Here is a 19,308-nt window from a genome sequence, read left to right on the forward strand (position 1 = left end):
CTCAAAGGAATCCTGGCACAGATGAATACCATCCTGATCCCATCAGGTATATTTACAGAGAGAACAAACAGGCTTAACTATTAAACCCCTATGAACAGCATTTTTATGAAATTATTAAAGATAAAAGCCTTAATGGTTTCTCAGATTTGCATCTCTCAGACAAATGGTGATGCTGTGATCAGTGGAACACCCAGGAGTGCCACCACAGCAGAATAGCACATCACCTAGCCAGAGCCCATGGACAGAACTGGCTCAATCCCTTCCTTTTATTCCAGTTCTCTGGGATGTCAGCTCACACCTGGCCCTGGTTTGGATCACCACTCTCTCAGACACAGAAATCTGGAGGGTACAGCAGTTTGTGTGTGTTCAATAGTTTACAGGAGCAGAGCTCAGTGTGGCTGGGGGTGCTGGCAGTGCCCCAGAGGTTTCACTCCTCACACACACACACCCAGCTGCTCTCAAGGCTGAGCTGGCAGCTCCCCCATGCAGGATTTGTGCCATCTGGGTGAGCACCCAGCCCCTTGGCCCTCACCTGCTGGGTGCAGCAGTGCCAGCGCTGGACCAGGGCAGGGGCTCCTCCTGCACACCCCACCCCACCCACAGAACAGAGAGCAGCTTCAAAGTGTATGCAACATTTTATTGAAAAAATACGAATGTTCTGTACATAAAGTACAACTTAATGGGCTTGATAAAATCTCCAGAGACTTATTGGTTAATATAGGTCTTCTTTTCTTCTTTTCCCTCTAAGGGCATAAAGCATACAATGAAGCAGCAGGTCCCTGTACTTGTGCAAGTGCAATCCCATGGCTGTGTGTGCAGCTCAGCACCTGGCTCTACACGGGACTCCAACATGCCCAAAGTACTTTTGATGGATGGTCTGCAAGGAATTTAAAGCATGGAAGAACTGCACAGGACTGGTCCTTCAATCCACTGGTGATTCAGAATTTATTGTGAGAACTCTGTTCTCCTAAACAGTCTGCATCTGCATATCCAATATTTCTGACAAATAAATACAAAAATAAATAGGGATCTGGCCTCACAGAACCTGAAGTCTCAGAAGCAACAAAACTTTTAGCAAGCTACATACATAATTTCAACTATGTCAACATAATTTATTTAAATCTCTATCAATAAATGTATTAAAAGTATAAATTCTTACCCAATACTGAGAGTTTAGTTCTGGAAATAAACCCAGAAAAGGAAAGCTTTTTCAGTCCTCTCTTACTTCAGTGTGCTCTTAGAAAATGCTTTATAGCTGAACTTCAGCAGAAACTAGCTGCTATATAATGCACTTCTATCCCCCAAACCTAATATAAAAAGCTTTTTAAATCTTTTTACAGTAACTGGCTTTCATGTCCTAACTTTACATACAGTTACTAAAAATACTGCACATAGCAGTGCTGACTAAAAATAGGTTTAGTGTTAAAACTACATGCACAAATGCTGGGGTACCAAAGCAGAAACTGAATAATGTGGCAGCTTCACAATTTATGTTGCTAATTGGGTGGTGTAACAAATACTGCAATCCCAAAAGATATGTATGTTGCAAATGGAAAAACAATGAACAGGAATGGATGAGGAGAACGTTAGGCAAAAAAACCTTTTTTTCTTCTCTGTTTGAAACTGGAATGTCCGTAATGGCCAAGAAGGAAAATGTAGCCCAGGGGTAGAAGCTTCTAAATCAGGAGTAAATGGTGATGACTTCTCTGCCACCACCTCTCACAAGCAGTACCCTCTCCAGACCCTCAGTCAAGACTTCAAGAAACTCCATGTCTGTTTCAGTACAGTCAAGGACAAAAAGCACCAAAACCACAATACACAGGGGTTAGACCAGGGCCAGCTCACAGCCCTCAGCTCTGGTCTCACTTAGTGCAGGTAACCCTCTAAGGACCAAAATACTTTGAGTTTGTGGCACATTTTCCTATAAGCAATTACCACCTTACAGCCACAAGCCAGTGCCCTCCACTCAGGGAAAGCTTTGTCACATATCCCAGGCTCAACAGCACCGGTGGCCAAATGAATTCAAGAGAACAGATTAAAGAAAAACCTTCTGTGTGGCCCAGGCCTTGTCTGAAAGGATACAGTTTTCATCTCCATCAGTATTCTTTGGAGGACCAGGCATGTTGAGGAGCACAAGTCTGGCATCATGGGATCTATTTACAATGACTTCATTGAGCTTCACTGCTGTGTGCATCCTTCGGACATTGGACTGGTTCCTGTAGGAGAAGCACATTCAGACTCACTGTTAGAAACATGCCTCTGAGCACTGAATTATTAAAAAGGTCCTTTAAAAGCATACTCAAATCTCCTAAATACCCTATTAAATGTCAACTCAACACAGTGATTTCCTTCCAAGTTTATGATCAAGATACATAAGACATTTCCCAGACCTACTCAGATACAGCGAGTCTGCTGGTTTTAAGATCTCTGGAGTCAAATCCAGTTTAGAAAGTTACACTGCTCTTCAAAAAGCATTCTTGATAAAGATGATTTAGTGCTGCATAAGAAATTAGAACACAGTTGCATGAGGGGATGTGCTCTTCAACCAGGCACAGTCGTGACTGCAGGGCCTTCCATGTGGGCAGCCCTGCCGGGAGCCCTCACACTGGCAGCACAGGCACCTCTCCAGCCCCAGCAGCACCAAACTCTCTCAGGGGCCTGGGAACCAGCACCAAGCTCCCACAGGGGCCTGGGAACCAGCACCAAGCTCCCACAGGGGCCTGGGAACCAGCACCAAGCTCCCACAGGGGCCTGGGAGCCACCACCAAACTCTCTCAGGAGCCTGGGAACCAGCACCACACCCTCTCAATGGCCTGGGAGTCAGCACCAAGCTCCCTCAGGGGCCTGGGAGCCAGCACCAAGCTCCCTCAGGGGCCTGGAATCAAGCAGGAGCCTGGCACCACCGTGCTCAGCCACACTCGCCAGGAGCACACTTCCCTCCTGGTGTTGAACAGCAGTTGGCATCTCCAGAGAAAGGCTGGGCCACTACAGACTGCAGTCACAGACTGGGAAACACAGGATGGCAGCCCAGAGCAGGCTGGGTGTAAGGGGCTTTTCTGGAGGGTTATAGGGATGTTAAGCCCTCCTTCAGGACGCTAATCAATCTCTCTGCCTGGCTGTTTACAGGAAACACTTCTACCCAGGTGTCTCTAAAACATCTATCACGCTATCAAACTTGAGTGGCCACTTAGTTCAAAAGGTAGGGGAGAAAAGGGAAATAGGTGCAGCATAATCTCACACACGTCGGCTCCATAAGAATCCAGGCTAAGAGAGGTAAAAGCATTAATTATTTGGAATATATTACCACAAAATAACATCAATTCATGCAGGAACAAAACTCAAAAGTAACCTTTGGGGATTTCAAGCCTTCTTACAGGAAATCAACCATTATTTTGGTAACATAAAAGGAATACAGAAATAAACAAACTTGTCGAAGCTTATCTATTAGAATATATTTATACTTTTGAGGCTTTTCCACTTGAGATTTTGTCTTCATTTTATTGTAATAAAAAAAAGTATTAGTAGAAACAAGTGAAATATGCATCTCTGCTTTCATTGATTCAGCTTTGCATGAGTGAAACTCTTTAGTAACCATGCTGCTCTTCTGAATATTCAGATTTGCAAAAAAAAATCATTTATATGCACAGAAAGAAGATGTGGTGGGAAGAACCATGTTTATTATGCTAACAGAATAATTTACCCACTGTGAATTACCTCTCTGTTAATTCATGTTCTTATTCAATTTGGATCAAGAACACCCTCTGTCTTCACCACATCAGCTTCAGAAAGCCAGGGACAACACTGAGGCCAGATTAGGTTTACAGGAAGTGAGGAAAAAGCCAGCAGCAGGAACGTAGCAGTTGTTAGCTATGTATAGTTCTGGAAAGGAAACTGAAAACTGAACGTGTGGTTTTCTCTAAGGTGGTATTTCAAACTGGCATTTCCCCACTGATCTGAAGGTGTAGGCTACAAGAAAGGGCTTGTTTAGTGCCCAGAAAGTGCCAGAACTAACATCCTAGCAGTGTTGTGCAATGAGAGCTTCTCTAAATGAGTAATGTTTCCTCCTACTTGTGTCATACTCTGCTTAGGAAAATAGGTTCAGACTGGAATTGTTTTCTATCCTTAGTTCTCGTCAGGACAACTCCTGTAGTTTGTTACATCCTACTTATAATGATACTTAGCTTAAGTAGCTAATCCTGCTCCCTTTAAAACATTGCTAAGACTACTCAACTCTAGTGCCTTTTCTTCCATTAATACACACAGTTTTCCTGCTTTTATCTGAGAAAATTAAGTCTTTCCTCTCAACCATCTTAATGTATTTCTAATTTAAATAACAACTTACACGATTTCCCACCCTCTGAAAGCATGGAAGAGGAAAAAGTACAGGTAGTTAACACCAAATTCAGCAGAATTTCTACAGTAGGATTCAGCCTAAAACAGATTTGAATTCTGATTTATGAGGGAAAAAAACATCTGGAACTTTGCCAAGTATGCAAAACTGAGCTCTTCATGTGAGATGTAGGAAATCAAAGAAGTCACAGGAGATTCACACAGTTTTACACAAAGCCAAAAGAGACCTTTACTTCTCACTCTTCAGTGGTAGCACCCCAGCTGTGGTTACATGCCAGTGCTCCTGCAGCAGCAACTCTCAGAGGGTTGATCACACACAGATGCTGCTTCAAGTCATTCATCACCATCTCCACAGCTTCTTCCTTTATGGGTTAAACATCCACACTATACGCTAGACAGTGAAATTATCATCTTTCTTTTAAATTCTGATTAGATCAGTAAAATCATCATTAAGGGATTTGGGAGACAGTAGGGAAGTTGCCACAGGATTTAACAGTTCCAATTTAGCATTTGGCTATACCAAGTGAAATATTGAGGGATGTGTGCACATTTGATTGGTCAGAGGTTTCTGGGGACAGCTACTGCTGTCTTTTCATAGCCAGGTCTCAATGTTTATAGCACAAGTCCACACCAAGGATTAAGAAACAAAAGATAATTAAAAGCACAGCACGAGTAGAGCTTCAAGAGGTGGAAAGTGTAGACTTAGACAAGACTCACGGCTTAATGGTGATGAGATCTCTGAAGCTGCCCACAGCACTGCCACGGTTCCGCTTCTCAGCATCACATTTCTCCTTTGTCCAGGTCATCTGGATATTCTCAGGAACAGGGTCTGCCTCATCTTCCTCATCTGAGTAGAGGCTCTCCAGACGTGCTATTGAATGTCTGTCCTTGACAAGCTGAGCCTGGAGGGCACATAAGTGACCAGGTGAATTCAGAGGCTTTATTTTATGTTCTCTGGTGCTCTTTAAATAATTAGATACAAATAATTGTATCTTCTAGCCTTCAGGAGAGTTCTGATACCAGGCATAAGCCCTAGCCAAAAGTCTTACATACCAAACTGACTTTTAACAGTTTTGATGGGTGTAAGCCAAGCAGAATTTGGACTGACATAAGCCTGTATCTGTACAAGAAAAAAATGTCAGTCCAGCTCACATCATGACATGGTCAGGAACAACAGACAAAATCAGCCCAGAAAAAAAAGTTTTTTAGTTTTGAAAACTAAAAACAAAAAGCTTAACAAACCCATGCAGAAAAGATGGATCATCTTTCATAGCTACATGACATAGACATCATAGTCACCTCCTATAAGTCCAAACTAGAAAGACATCTTCAGCAGGAAAACAGGATATGCTATAAATTGACACAAATACTGGATATAAAGAAAAAAAACAAGAGCTACATGCAATTTTGGGAGACAAAAAAAGCTATACTAAAAGTATTTCCTTACATCTTTAGAGCACAGGAGTTAAATTTAAGCAGCAGCTACATAACACACTGCTAGGAAGTCACTTTGTGTCATCCCCCTCAGCAGCCCATAGAAAACAACCACAAATTACATACCTCCCTTTCCCTCTCAGTTTTTGTCAGCCTCATCTGCCTCAGCATCTGAGATCTCTGCTCCATCATAAGAGTTCTCTCATAAGTATATGCTGAGATATCACTATTGTGCTGCAGAAATAAGGACAAATATTGTGTTTGTATTCAAGTCATAACAAAACATCATCATGTGCATAATAAAGTGGAAAATGGGCTCAATTCCCTTACCATTTCTACCACTTCTACTTCTGCCTCTATTCGGAGCTGATAGAGGAAAGTAGCCAAATCTTTCTTCATCTGGATGCTGTTATCATCCATCTGAGCAACAGTAAAAATTCTCATTTTGCATTTTCTCCAAACCTGGTGAGGGAACACCAATTCTCAGTTATCTGAACCAATAACACTTTGCTCTACAAAAGAGAAACTTAGCAACATGTCCACTCTTATTTATCAATACAGGCTCTACAACTGGGCCACGTTTCTTTAAACTAAAGAATGCAGAAATAGGTGGGGGACATTCTCTGGGTAGCTGCTTACTTTGTGCTGTTTGAGAAGAAAAGGAAGCAACATCAGCATGCCTCCATCATGCACAATCCACCACACATCAATGTTGCCTTCGTTGTAACGCTCGTGGTTGCTGGGGTAGAAAGAGACATTTTTGGGAACCAGCAGAGCCAGGTGAGCTGCAGTTGTGCAGCGAACAGTACCTGCCCAGGAGGGGGAGAACACAGTCACTTCCAACTCTGCCAGAGTCATTTACGGCTAGAAAAACACTATTCACTGAGCAAGTGTCAGCAAACCATAGAAGTCATCACTTTATAAATAAAGAAAAGTATGTACAGCAAGGCTTGCACAGACAGGTCAGTCCCAGTGACAAAGCCAGGATTAAGCAGACTCACAGGAACACAAGCCTTATTTCACACTGGAAAGTAAAGCAGCAACCTTCAAAGCTAAGAATGAGGAGAGAGCATCTGCTCTGTTCTAATTTGATTAAGTAACTGGACCACAGTAGAAGGAGAGAGATAGAAACAGGGAGAGTGTTATCCACTAGAGTGGGATAGGTTAGAACCACTGACAAAACAGAGATTATCTAGGAAACAAATTATAGTTTGCCACAAAACCAACATGTCTCAAGCCCATAATTTTTTAACCATTCACTAGACACGAGTTTTAGCCGCTGGAATAATCTTTGAAGGTCTTTCTTAGGTCTTTTACCTAAAGGAAATGGTATTTCAAACAGAGCAGTGCTGTGAGAAAATACCTGCTTCTCCATCAATACTAGAAAAAAAGGTAAACTCAAAACCAATCTTACAAAGATTCTGTTAAAATCCCCTGTGTGTAATAAACATCTCTACTGACAACATCTGATCACACCAAACCTTTAAACTCACCTATAAATGTCTTCCAAGACCTTGGATCTTCACTCTGTCTCCAGCCATAAGGCCACCCCAAAACCACAGTGTTGTGCTTCATGCCACCGAGTCCACAGGACTGGATCAAGTGAGCAATTCCTTCTCTAACTTTATTGGCTACAACTACTTGACAAAATCCTTTCACCTTCTCAATTTCCATCATATTCTTGATAGTCTGAAAGAAAAGGAAAGGGAAAAAAATCTCAGTTTTCCTTCCCGAAAGGAATTCCTTTATAGACAGAATATTTCTTTGTCATGAGATTGTAATGGAAATGCCTGGTTTTCATGTCCATAGGTAAAGCATATTACAATGCAAAGTTCCGCTCATCAGATTTCCTTCATAAAACAAAAGAGAAAACATCCACTTGTTTAAAACACAGTTTCTTTCCAAACATCAGCATTTCTAACAGATTAAAAGATTTTTTGGTTTGTGGTATCATCTCTTATTCATAGTAGTAGATAGTGATATCTGTGTTACTATTTTACTTTCCATTTTCTAATACTACAACACTCACCTTTTTAAACCCAAGGCCAACTGACTTCATTTGGATTTCCAGTTTCAAATTCCCAAGTAACATGCTGTATTATATTAAATTTACAAATATAAGCACCAAATCCCACACACACGCAAGTATACCTTTTCTTTGTTTAAAAACTAAACAAACTTAATCAACACATAATCCATTAATTAGCTTTCCTTTTGGAGCAATTTTCCTACAGAAAAAGCCTCTGGGGAAAAAAGTGAATACATTGAAGCTGTACAGATGTAAACAGGGCTATGACATCATGTTTACACAATGAGAAAAATTTATTAATTTATTAAAAAATTTTCAGGACCATCCTTCAATGCTTTTTATAATAAATTCATCAATACACTGAAAAAAACACATTTGCTAAGTTTAACAGTTACTGAAATCACAGAATCACTAGGTTGGATGAGACCTTTAAGATCACCAAGTCCAACCCATGCCCTAACACCTCAACTAAACCTCATCCAGGGATGGTGACTCCACCACCTCCCCAGGCAGACCATTCCCCTACTTTATCACTCTTTCCATAAAAAACTTTTTACTTGGAATATTCAGAAAGCTAAACAGTCCCCTTCCCTCCATTAGGCACAGAAACTTCTACAGTCATTATTTCCTATAAATGAAGGCAGTTTTATGCAGTAAGGCTGTTTACAATGGTGAGCATTGATCTGCATTCCCAAAGGCACAACTGGCAGCTGAAACATTTCTGCAAGTCCCTTCCTGAACAGCTGTAGCACTGCTGAACTTGTTCTGTGTTTCATGGACGCCTTATCAAGATGCTTTTTTCCACGTATAATTACGAAACAAAATTTTGCATTACCTGCCCACTCACCCCTTTCTACTGCAGGATTTAGGACACTGACCTGCTCAGCAGCCTGCGCTTCTCCATAAGTTTCCAAGAAATTCCCTTGGATGACTGATCCTATGATAGTCAAACCTTTACCAGCTTTCAGCTGGGATGCAAATGTTAACAGTCTTGGGTATTTTACATGCAAATCTTCATCAAGTTTCAGAAGCACCAGCAACTGAGGCCTGGAGAAAATAAAAGACAAGGTATTTTTTAACTTAAGTTTTAACAGTAACACTTGTAAAAACCTGCCTCTAATCATTTATATTGTGCTTAAATTTTGACTCTGAAACATTCTCTCTGTCTCTCACACATTCAAGGGACCTTACTCAATATTTTGTTTCTCTTGGTTTAAAGTAGATGTGAAACTGTGGGAATTCAGCTGCTGCATTGTGCTGAGAGTAATAAAACCCGCTGATATACTCAGCTTGAGAGGCTTGCATTAGTGTTTAATTTACAGGCATGTTTTTCGTGGCTCTTTTAAGTACTATTGGAGCACACATAGTATTCATACTGTAGGGCTGTTCTCCCAGATCTCCCAGGATACTTGTGCCAAGAAAATATCTGTCTTCTGTCTCCAGAAACCTGGCACATGGAAAACAGAAATATTTTCATCTAAACATAGATCCCACCTGCCTGCTGTTCCTTAAGGTATTGCTACACAATCAATGAAGTCACTTTCTGTCTGAACAAGTATAAAAATATTTATAAAACTCTGTCCTTGATAGATTCATCTTGCTCTTGTTCAGAGCCCAAAGGTTGTGCAATGCCCAAGCAAGAAGAGGGTTCTTGCCCACTCTGTTTTCAACACCAAGAGGGGATGACATCAGAAGGAATAATGTTGGCCACTGCTCATTTCCTGGCCTCTGCACCTCTGTACTCACAGACCTCCAGCTCCCCCAGGTTCCACTTCTGAATTCACCAATTTGGAGTCCAGTTAAAGATCCAAAGGGCACTAAAGGTCTGTCCATACAGGGTCCACACAGTGACAGGACAGCTTACTGCAAACTCAACACTTTTTATAATATCCTGGGCATTTTAATTCATTCACACTCTTGTCTAGAGTCCAGTTTAATTCCTTGAGTGTAAGCAGACAACCAAGGCAGCCATTTCACCAGTCCAGGGTGAGTACCTCCAGTTCTTGGTGTGTGGAGGGCCCTCCTCCAGCCTGAGCAGCGCGTATCTGGCAGCGCTGAGTGACAGGCCCCGGATGCCATCACCCCACTCCTTCTCTGCCCTGTGAAGAACAAACACTTCAGCAATACATGGCTCCAGGAGCACTCACCTGCACACTTACATCAGGCTATAGAGCTCTGAGCACCTTACTGTGGGTTTAATAACATGACATGTATGGCATCTACATTTGTAATTTGTATAATTAAATATGTCTGCAATATCACAGATCATGTAAGAAAATTTAAAATGTTTCAGTAAAATTTATATGATGAACCACCATTCTGAGCTCAATTTGTAATCAACACTACAGAGAAGGCTTCCCAAGCATATACAAACATGTGGCATTTCAACACCCTACTTAGTTAATAGGCCAAATTAAGTTAGAAAGTCACATTACAGCCTGACTCCATCCAGTGCTGATCTCCAGCAACCCAAGCAGCCAATTCAACTGTTCTAGACAGACAGATTGGAATATAATGGTTGGCATCAGCTGTTCTGGGCCTGAAGTAATCATCTGCAGTCAACAGCAGATAGATCCCAACCAGCTTTTTACTTCCTGCAATTCATGTTACCTCTAACACCTCTAGAAGCTTAACAACAAAGTACTTCAGGGGCTTTTGCTTAGCAGTGACACAGTAAAATAATAAAAACAAAAATTAACTGGTAAGGAAAGCCGTCCAAATCATCTCTGGACAGTTCCTTTTCCAAATGTGAAGACTCTAGAGATAATTCATTAAAGAGATCCGGCTCTTACCCTTTCTTATCCAGGTAATACTTACCCTTGGTACTCAATGTACTTGTAAATCATGCCTGCAATAAGCATAGCTACCAAAGCATAATACCAGGATGAAATGAACATCAGTGCCAGGCAAATGCTCATGCCTAAAAACGAGAGGGCCCTAAAATGAAAAGCAAAGGTATTAATAAGTAGCGGGGCAGAAAAGCTTAAAAAACAAGTCAAATACATTCTTGCTCTTTTTTCTTTAAACTGTCTATGCTGAACTGGCAGTGAAAGCAAAGCCTCCACTGGATGTCCCCAGTCCCATCAGTTTTAGTTAAATGTTGTTAAATGCTGTTAAAATGAAACTCTTGTGCCATGACGTATGTGAGTCTGGCTCTCCTGCACAACTGATATCCAGAGCAATAAAAGATGCTCCTTGCCCTCCTGGAGAAGGTTCCCAGGTGCAGATTGCAGGCTCAGAGAGGTGCCAGCCCTGCACTCACCAGTGGTAGTATTTAAAGCGGGGCCGCCAGTTCGGGGTTCGCAGAAGTGTCTGCACTGCACATGCAAGATTAACAAAGAGGTAACACATCAAGAAAAACCTGCAAAACAAAGTGCAAAACCTTTTAGCATGCACATTTATAGATCCTGGTATATATTATGATTACATGATTGATTTCAAGTAAAAATCCCACTGCCCTGTCCCATGCCCTGTACCCCAACCCCTCTGATTTTTATTAGCCTGAACTATCAGCATAAAGTAGCTGGAACAATTTTTTAATTGGATCAAGTTAGATCTGTTCACAACATAATGCTGTAATTGTTCTGTGATGAAAATGTTTTCTCAAACCAAACAAAAACATAATAAAAACGTGCTTATTCACAGAATTCTCCGGAGCAGAAACAAATAGATTTATATGTCGAGCCTGAAGTCAGAGGATTCATAGAAATTACAGAAGTGGAACCCAGGCTCTGGGAATTTGCTTTACTGGTTTAAGATAAAAGTTCTGAAAGACAATCAAACTAGCAAAACTCAAGAGCATTTCTATTCCCCCCCTGAGACAGCAACCAGGCTGTTTCTTACATTGAGAGAATTGGAGCCACCATGTCAAGTGAAGCAATAAGGATTCCCAGCTCAGCAATTAATGCTGTTAACAGAAGAGCCCATGTTGGTTCACCATTTGCTTTTCCATGACCAAAGATCTGAAGAAACAGAAACATTAAGCAAATCTTCCTGGTATTTCATAAGGTTGTAATGGGAAAAAAGAAAATTATAATCAACAGTAATTTTTTAATCAACAGTAATTCTTTTACATACTTCCTTCTCTAGAGCAAGGAGTCAAATTATTTTAATGGCTTGCCATGCTTTACAAAATTAGATATTCAACTTTTAGATAAGTTTACCCCGTAAGTCTAGTTAAAAATCCTTCAAAGTATTCTTTGGTGCCAACAAAAGCAAAAAACCCATCAAAATAAAAAATACTGCCCCTCCCCTCAGCGCTGGGCAAACTGGGGAGACTAAATCTGATTTTAGGGGCACGAGGTGAGTCAGGCGAGGCAGCAGGAGCAGGCAGCCCGTGCAGGTACCCACCCAGAGGAAGGGGATGATGTTGTCCTTGGCGATGGCCTGCAGCAGCCGGGGGGCCCCAGTCAGGCTCTGCAGCCCCGCCCCACAGGTGGAGAAGAAGGAGCCGATGACGATGACCCAGGGCGAGGGCCAGGACAGCGTCCCCACCACCAGGTTCCTGTTCACTGCGTCACCGAACCTGAGCAGCAACACAACCACTCTGAGACTCTGAGACTGCTTTGGGACTCAGCTTTGGGGTTTTCAGGGCACTTTTAGCATGTCATTTAAATACTACTATCAATACTATAATATTTAATTGATTTTTTATATTTAATGTAATACATAATTAATATTTTAATATAATATTTTAATGTGTTATAGAGTATTATTAATAACACCATATAACTTTCTTAACTAGAGAACATAAAGTAACAAATAATCTCATATCTAATCAAATAAATATCTCATATCTAAGCAAATAATCAAATATCTCTGATATGCAGATTGGAAGTGTCTGCAGCTTGATTTCAACATTTCATTACACATATTCTAAAATTCTCTTATTATCATCACAACATTATTTTTTACAATTGCAAAAAAACCCACAAGAATTAAGACACAGAATCAGAAATCTGAGGGTGCCATGCCAGAAAATATCAAATGGAATACAAGAAGTTTCCAAAAGCTGTGCTTACAATTTGCATACAAATATGGTTTAAAAGGCACCCAGAAGTAATTTTTTTTTTATTAAAAATACGCCTTAAATTCACCTCGAAGAAAAGGCATTTTTTTTAGAAAAAGGAACTGAAATTTATGAACTCTCCCATTAAAGTCTCCCTTCATCTTAATGTTTCACTGCAACCTAAAAAACAAAAAATCTCAAAGTACACCACCATTAATTAAAAAGAAAAAAACAACAAGGAGAGGAGTGGGGCACACACAGAAAACAGACAAGAACACACCTACACCATAAAAAAAGCAAAACAAAGGAGAGCATTAAAGCAGTAACACTTACTTATCTCTCAGGACAACACCTTCTATGCAGGCTCCAAATAATAACACACAACTGAAGTCTGGAGGACACAATGTGCTAAGGAAGCAGAATTTATTTAGACATGGCAGATGAAAGTATTGTGGAAAGGACAGCATGTGCCTCCATCCTGTGGCACTTGCACTCCAGCTTCTCCACAAGTACATGGTAAAGCTGGCAAGGAAATTAATGCCTCACTGCTCACATGCACCTCCTAATGTTACAGAGAAAGAATTTTCTAAGTTTCAGTTTTTAAAAAGGACAGGTTTAAATGCCATGATAAAGGAGAAAAAAAATCAAATGAAGCATTTTTATACTAAAATGTCAACTTAATCTTCTGGTACTACAGAAGTTAATATTAAAATATTGCTTTTCTCTCTCCTTCTGATATTAAAATATTGCTTTTCTCTCTCCTGAGTCTGATATTTGGAACATACAGCTAACCATTACCTTGCACATTCTTTTTTTGTGTCTCTGCTGGCATTCACATCACCCATAAATCTTTGGCTATCAGGTTTGTTTGTTTGTTATTAACTGTACTGCTTCTGCAATGGGAAGTACAAAATACCTCAGGCTTTTTGGATCTGACATTCCAGTAAAGTTTTTGACCTTGTGAATAAAGTTCACACAAATGATTAAATCTTGAATTTTACCTCTGAATGTAACTATAAGTTACAAACTGCAATCACTGGAGAAACATTGCTCCTGAAAGTGGCAGTGTCACCCTGGTGTGGCACAAACAGGGACACATTCAGATCCAGTCACCCACTGGGTGAGGCCAGCAGAGCTGGGGGTTACGGCTGTGACCTCTTTTAATATTTATTACATGCACAGGAAATGCTGACTTCTTGGTACAGGGTCAGTTCCCAAAGTGACAGCAGGGAAATGCTGCATTCCTTAAGAGCTGGGACAAGCAAGCTGCATCCTGATTTACAGCTTGGCAAAAAAACAGGAATGAAACAGCAGAATTTCCAAGAGAGTCACCATCTCAGCCAGCTGCCCTTTGGGTGAAACTAATTCAGAAAGCTCTTGAATTTATTTTTCTATGTTGATAAATTGTCCTTTAGGACACCAAGAGCTAGATAAAGCTGTAAGATCTTGGCTCATCTCTTCTTGAGCAGGAGAGCAGAGATGAAGACAAGTCTTTCCTAAGCAAAGCTCCTGTTGTCTTAAGCCCTGGAGAGTTGAAAAAACACTTGGGAACATTGTCTAACTTCTGACTCCAGTTTATCTTGTTCTAAAACGTTCAAGAAAACCTATACTCCTTAAAGTCACTCCAAAGAAAAGGCTTTTTTTTTTAAGAAAAAGGAACTGAAGTTTATGAACTCTCCCATTAAAGCCTCCCCTCATCTTAGTGTTCCACTGCAACCTAAAAAACAAAAAATCTCCAAGTACACCACCAGCATGAAAAGCTAGAGATCACTGTGTGGCAAAGAACAGCAATGGGAATGCAAAAGAAAAGAACCCACCACAAAAAAGGGGATGGAAAGTCACAGGATCATAATTACAGTTCTTTCAGCTCTGTTGTTTTGGGGTTTTCCCCCACTGGCCAATCATACTTGCACAGACAATTTGGTAAACTGAAAGCAGTTCCAGAAATCAGACACAATGTCCCAGCAGTCCAGTAATTTGAAAAGGATACAGACTAGTGATGTGGTGACAATGGCAAGAATTGTTCCAACAGGGATGGACTTCTGTGCATCCTTGAGGTCCCCTGATCTGTTTGAACCAGCCATGATCCCTGAAAGCACATTTTGGTAAGATCTCAGGGCGGGAGGAAGCTCAGAGCCCCAGCAGCCCCCTGATGCCAGCAATTCTCACCAGTCACTGAAGGGAAGAAGATGCCAACGAGCACCATGAAGGACGTGGTGATATCTGAGAGCACGTACAGGTGCAGGTTGTTCTTCTGGCCTGCCACATCCACAGAGGGCTGATGTGCCCTCTCCAGTATCTCTCCTTTCTCCAAATAATTGCTCCATAAGTTGTCTTCAAGGTTATTATCAGATCACAGAAGAGAAAAGCATGTTTCAGTTCAAACTTGTTCTCATTGAAATGGGTTTCCAACCGTATTTACAACTCAGTGATCAACACAGGAAAACCACAAACATGTATCAATAATCTACAGAAGTCTAAGCAACTTAAACTTTATTATTACTAAATGTAACATTCTTTTAACCTCATACCTACTTCAACCCAAGGAAATACACTGAATATTTTTATGAGCCATCACACAACACAATAGCTCAGAGAATACAAAGCAATATCAAGCAGTTTTCTAGGCAGAAATGGGTTTGTTCACCAGTCAGTGGAAGAATTACAGAATTATATGTTTGGCATTTGAAATTTCACTAACAAATGCTGAGTCTTCTTGTAAACTTAGAAACTAGACTGCAGGGTTCTGTGGAAATGGGAACCTTTGGCACTCAGCTCCTGCTCTCTGGTGTTCATTGCAATAATGAACACTTTTCAATTACACTTTATTCAGGAGTGGGCAAAGAAGGAGACACATTATTTCTATACAAATACTCTTATCTTTCAGGGCATAATCTTAACCTGTCTAAATAAGAGAGCTGGCACTATAGAGTTCTGAAAATTTTTAATAACTTATTCGTGATAGTATAAGTTAAAATTACAGCTGACTTCATGCTGAAATTATGAGATGAACAAGGGAAATTTAATCAATTTTACAGGAAACAAGTACTGTATCACCACAAAAGTTACATCTCCTTTTTTTAAAGGTTATAAGACTTTCTTTATTGAAGATCATTTTCTTCACTGTAATTACATTTCTTCATTCCTTTTTTCTTAACCAGCAGGGAAGAGTTTAACCCATTTCAGCTGCTCAGCATGCCTCCTCTTTGAGGGGAAAAAAAAAGTTTCTACCATACCTATTAAAATGCCACTAGCAGCTCCTGGAATTCCTGCTATCTCCGAGACATTGTTCATTAGGAAATATTCATCACAGTGCTCTGTGGTTAAGTTTGTGCTGTGGCAGAAGAGTTCCCAAAGCTTGGAGGCCACAGTCATGTTATCCTTAACTACAGTTTTGGCACAAACATCAAATTGATCTCTTGACAGAGTCCTGTTGCCCAACATGCAAATCCTGGAAGGGAAACATCAACACCAGAGTTATTGAATGCAAATGGGAAAATGAAATCCACACTCACCCATACTTATTCTTGTATATCACATGGAAACTGCCAGTGGCTCTACTGTGCTACATCATTTCTCACCTCCAAAATGATGGTTGTAGCACAAAAAAGACTGTATCTGTCCCTTTTAGGGCCAGAAATACAAAGTTGCTTTTTTGATTTATGGAATTGATTGATTTATGTTAAACAATAAAAGGGAACAATTAGGAGAACTTTTGGTTTTTTCATTGTTTGGCCTTGGTTTCTTTTTTTTTATTAAACAGAACTACTGGAGTGGAAGAATTGTGAAGAGTAATAGAATTCAAATTACTAGACATTTAGAATATCTAAAGATATTTGGAATCTCATTAGCCCAGTTTCTAAATTGCAACACTTGAATGGCAATATAGACATTTTAGATTCAGAATTAGGAACCTATATTAAAATCACAATAAGCAAAGGTTCTTTTTGTCAGGAAATACTGTCTTTAATTGCTAAAATCCTCCACTGCCTGTTGTTTCATTTAACCACAAACATCATTTGTTTCAGCACTGAAAAATTTTTAATCCATTTGTCTAAAGACAATTCCACCAAACAGTGATGTAATGTAACAGCTTCCTGCACCTAAAAGCTCATTTAGCTTTTCTTCCCACTGCCAGAAAACACCCACAGGAAAATAAAGCTTATTTAATTTTAATTTAATTAATTTCAATTCCATTGTAATTGTTTCACAGGTCCTATTTATCACTGATGACAGGAAGAAAAACAAGGGCTGTTCTTGCACAGTTTGCAGGCCTGTGAACTGTAACTTCCAAGAAGCCTTCCCCTACAAAATTAAAAATAAATACACTATCTTGTTACTTCAGGGAAAAAAAAAAAAAGGATTACACTCCAAGAAGAAAGATAGGGAAAATATTCAATAACAATCTAAGAGATAATGAGGGGGATGTAGAGACATTGTTTTACTTTTACTGCTGTAAACCTCCACTGTTGTAAAACACTATAATCATTGGGCCTTAAACATCCAGAGGGAACACTTGAGGGCTGCAAGCACTGAGTTACGGTCAAAGCATTTCAAGATGTGAATAATTATGCAGATCCAATTCCCCTATTTCCATTCCATTCATCTCTTGTCAGCAGCACCAGAAAACACAGGTTGCATTCCTGGTAAAACACATACATCCACATTACTGCTGCCCCAGCTCTGAGCTGAAGAAGTTGATTCCATGTTTAGCTGACTCCATGTTTGGCTGCCAACATGCCAAGGAGCTCCTGCTGGGTGCAGGGCAGGCTCCTCACAGACAGGGAAAGCTTTTGTGGAGCCTCACACAGCCCCACATCACACTCCCAAGGGGTGCCCAGTTTCTCAGCAAGGAGCTGACCACACCACATATTTCCAGCCACAAAAGCAGTGTGTGATGTCTGACTGGCTGGGGGAAAGGGAGCTGCCAAACTGCTCCCTAAGAACTCACAAATAACCCAGCAACACCATCACTCCAACCCCAACAGCTGCAGGCCAAGAGACTGGATTGGCTTTGCAGGAAGCAGAGCAGTGTCAGCCTCCATCAGCCTCACCACAAGACTTCCTTCTACCAAAACAGTTTAAATTAAAGTGTAATAACATGTTCATTTTAGCCTAAGAAACTTCAGTTCCATGACCTCTGCACACTGTCATTATACACAGCTAAAAATATTGGAAGTAATTCACAAAAAAACAACGTATCAGGCACAAGCTTTAAGTAACCAAAGGGAAAGCCCAACTTCCAGACCCATCCAGCAATGTTACTCACGGGAATTCAGGTGGATCAAAGATGGACTTGATAGCTCCAGCATAAATGGACAGGATGGATATTACTACACAGGCCAAGAAGAGGGAAGCAAATTTGTTGACATACTTCACACCTACAAACACCACCACTGCCATGAGGATGAGGAACACGGTGCCATAGACCCTCATGTTGTTCAGCATGGCACTGGATGCATCGTGGGCATCAGAGGGATGAAAAATTGCTGCTTGTGGCACAATATATGTCTGGAACAAAGAGAAAGCAAAAGTGAGCTGGAGGAACACCAGCACAGAACTCCATGTTATAACTGGGATTGTTATAACAATTAACTATTAGCTAGTTATTAATTGTTTAAATAACTTCAGTATTTAAGCTCCACAGCTGGAAGATTACAGAAGTGACAGCTAAAATCAAAGGGAATACAGCCAACACGAAAACATCTGCTTTTTTAGTGGTGACCAACTACAGTCACTGCCACTTTTTAGGGTATTTTAAGGTATTTAACAATGCATATGCAGATCGGGATTGTGTACTGTACTAGAAATGTAAATCACTTTGCATTCTTCAGCATGCTCTTCCCTGGGAATCTTTTACAGGAAAAGTCAAGAGATAACAGCCCTTTCTATGTCAGCAGTACAACTGAGCCACCTTTATCAAAGGTGAGCAGGAGTCCTGGATTAAGTCACACTTTCATCCGTTCTCTTTACCTCTGGTGCTTCCCTTTTGTCAGTCTGCAGACTCAAAGTGTGCAGCTTCCAAAGGGAAGCACCAGAGGTAAAGAACTGGACACCAAGGAACTGGAAGTGACCTTCCAGTCTCTTCCTGTTAATGTGTATGCAAATATGGGACAAGAGTACTGGGGCACTTTCTATACGTTATTTGTCTTTAGAGCAGGATTGCTCTGGTACTACTCACCAATAAAATCTCAATGGCACCAAGGATATACATGGCTCCTGCAAATGTTGTTCCCAAATAAAAACAGAGCCCTACAGCTCCACCAAACTCTGGGCCCAACGACCTAGATATCATGAAATAGGAGCCACCAGCTGTGAAATAAGAAAAGTGAGTAAAATTATAATTTATTGCTATAAATGTTTAAATATTCACAAAAAGAATACAACAGAATTATATACATTGTATCTGCTATTTTGAGGTTTAACTGAAGTATCTTTTTTGCTAGCACATGGGTAAAAAACAAATAAATTGATCTTTAGCGTGATT

At 40.5% G+C, this 19,308-nt stretch overlaps 1 protein-coding gene across 2 annotated transcripts in view; it reads right to left on the minus strand.

Annotated features, from left to right (window-relative positions):
- Positions 1–616: 616 nt before the first annotated feature.
- The window catches only part of SLC12A4 (solute carrier family 12 member 4), a 47,572-nt gene continuing 28,880 nt past the window's right edge, over positions 617–19,308 (minus strand). For both annotated transcript variants that reach the window (XM_058813803.1, XM_058813804.1), the window contains exons 6-24: positions 19,003–19,133; positions 18,091–18,332; positions 16,058–16,272; positions 14,991–15,155; positions 14,812–14,910; positions 13,155–13,212; positions 12,164–12,338; positions 11,657–11,775; positions 11,076–11,174; positions 10,631–10,750; positions 9,808–9,912; positions 8,692–8,860; positions 7,278–7,473; positions 6,424–6,593; positions 6,115–6,246; positions 5,911–6,018; positions 5,068–5,252; positions 2,083–2,216; positions 617–1,773 (exon numbers count right to left, since the gene is read on the minus strand). In XM_058813803.1, coding sequence (XP_058669786.1) covers positions 1,682–1,773; positions 2,083–2,216; positions 5,068–5,252; positions 5,911–6,018; positions 6,115–6,246; positions 6,424–6,593; positions 7,278–7,473; positions 8,692–8,860; positions 9,808–9,912; positions 10,631–10,750; positions 11,076–11,174; positions 11,657–11,775; positions 12,164–12,338; positions 13,155–13,212; positions 14,812–14,910; positions 14,991–15,155; positions 16,058–16,272; positions 18,091–18,332; positions 19,003–19,133 — 2,714 coding nt within the window. In that variant the 3' untranslated portion in view covers positions 617–1,681. The remainder of the gene's footprint in view (positions 1,774–2,082; positions 2,217–5,067; positions 5,253–5,910; positions 6,019–6,114; positions 6,247–6,423; positions 6,594–7,277; positions 7,474–8,691; positions 8,861–9,807; positions 9,913–10,630; positions 10,751–11,075; positions 11,175–11,656; positions 11,776–12,163; positions 12,339–13,154; positions 13,213–14,811; positions 14,911–14,990; positions 15,156–16,057; positions 16,273–18,090; positions 18,333–19,002; positions 19,134–19,308) is intronic.

Source organism: Ammospiza caudacuta, chromosome 13, assembly GCF_027887145.1.
Source record: "Ammospiza caudacuta isolate bAmmCau1 chromosome 13, bAmmCau1.pri, whole genome shotgun sequence".
Lineage (NCBI taxonomy): Eukaryota > Metazoa > Chordata > Aves > Passeriformes > Passerellidae > Ammospiza > Ammospiza caudacuta.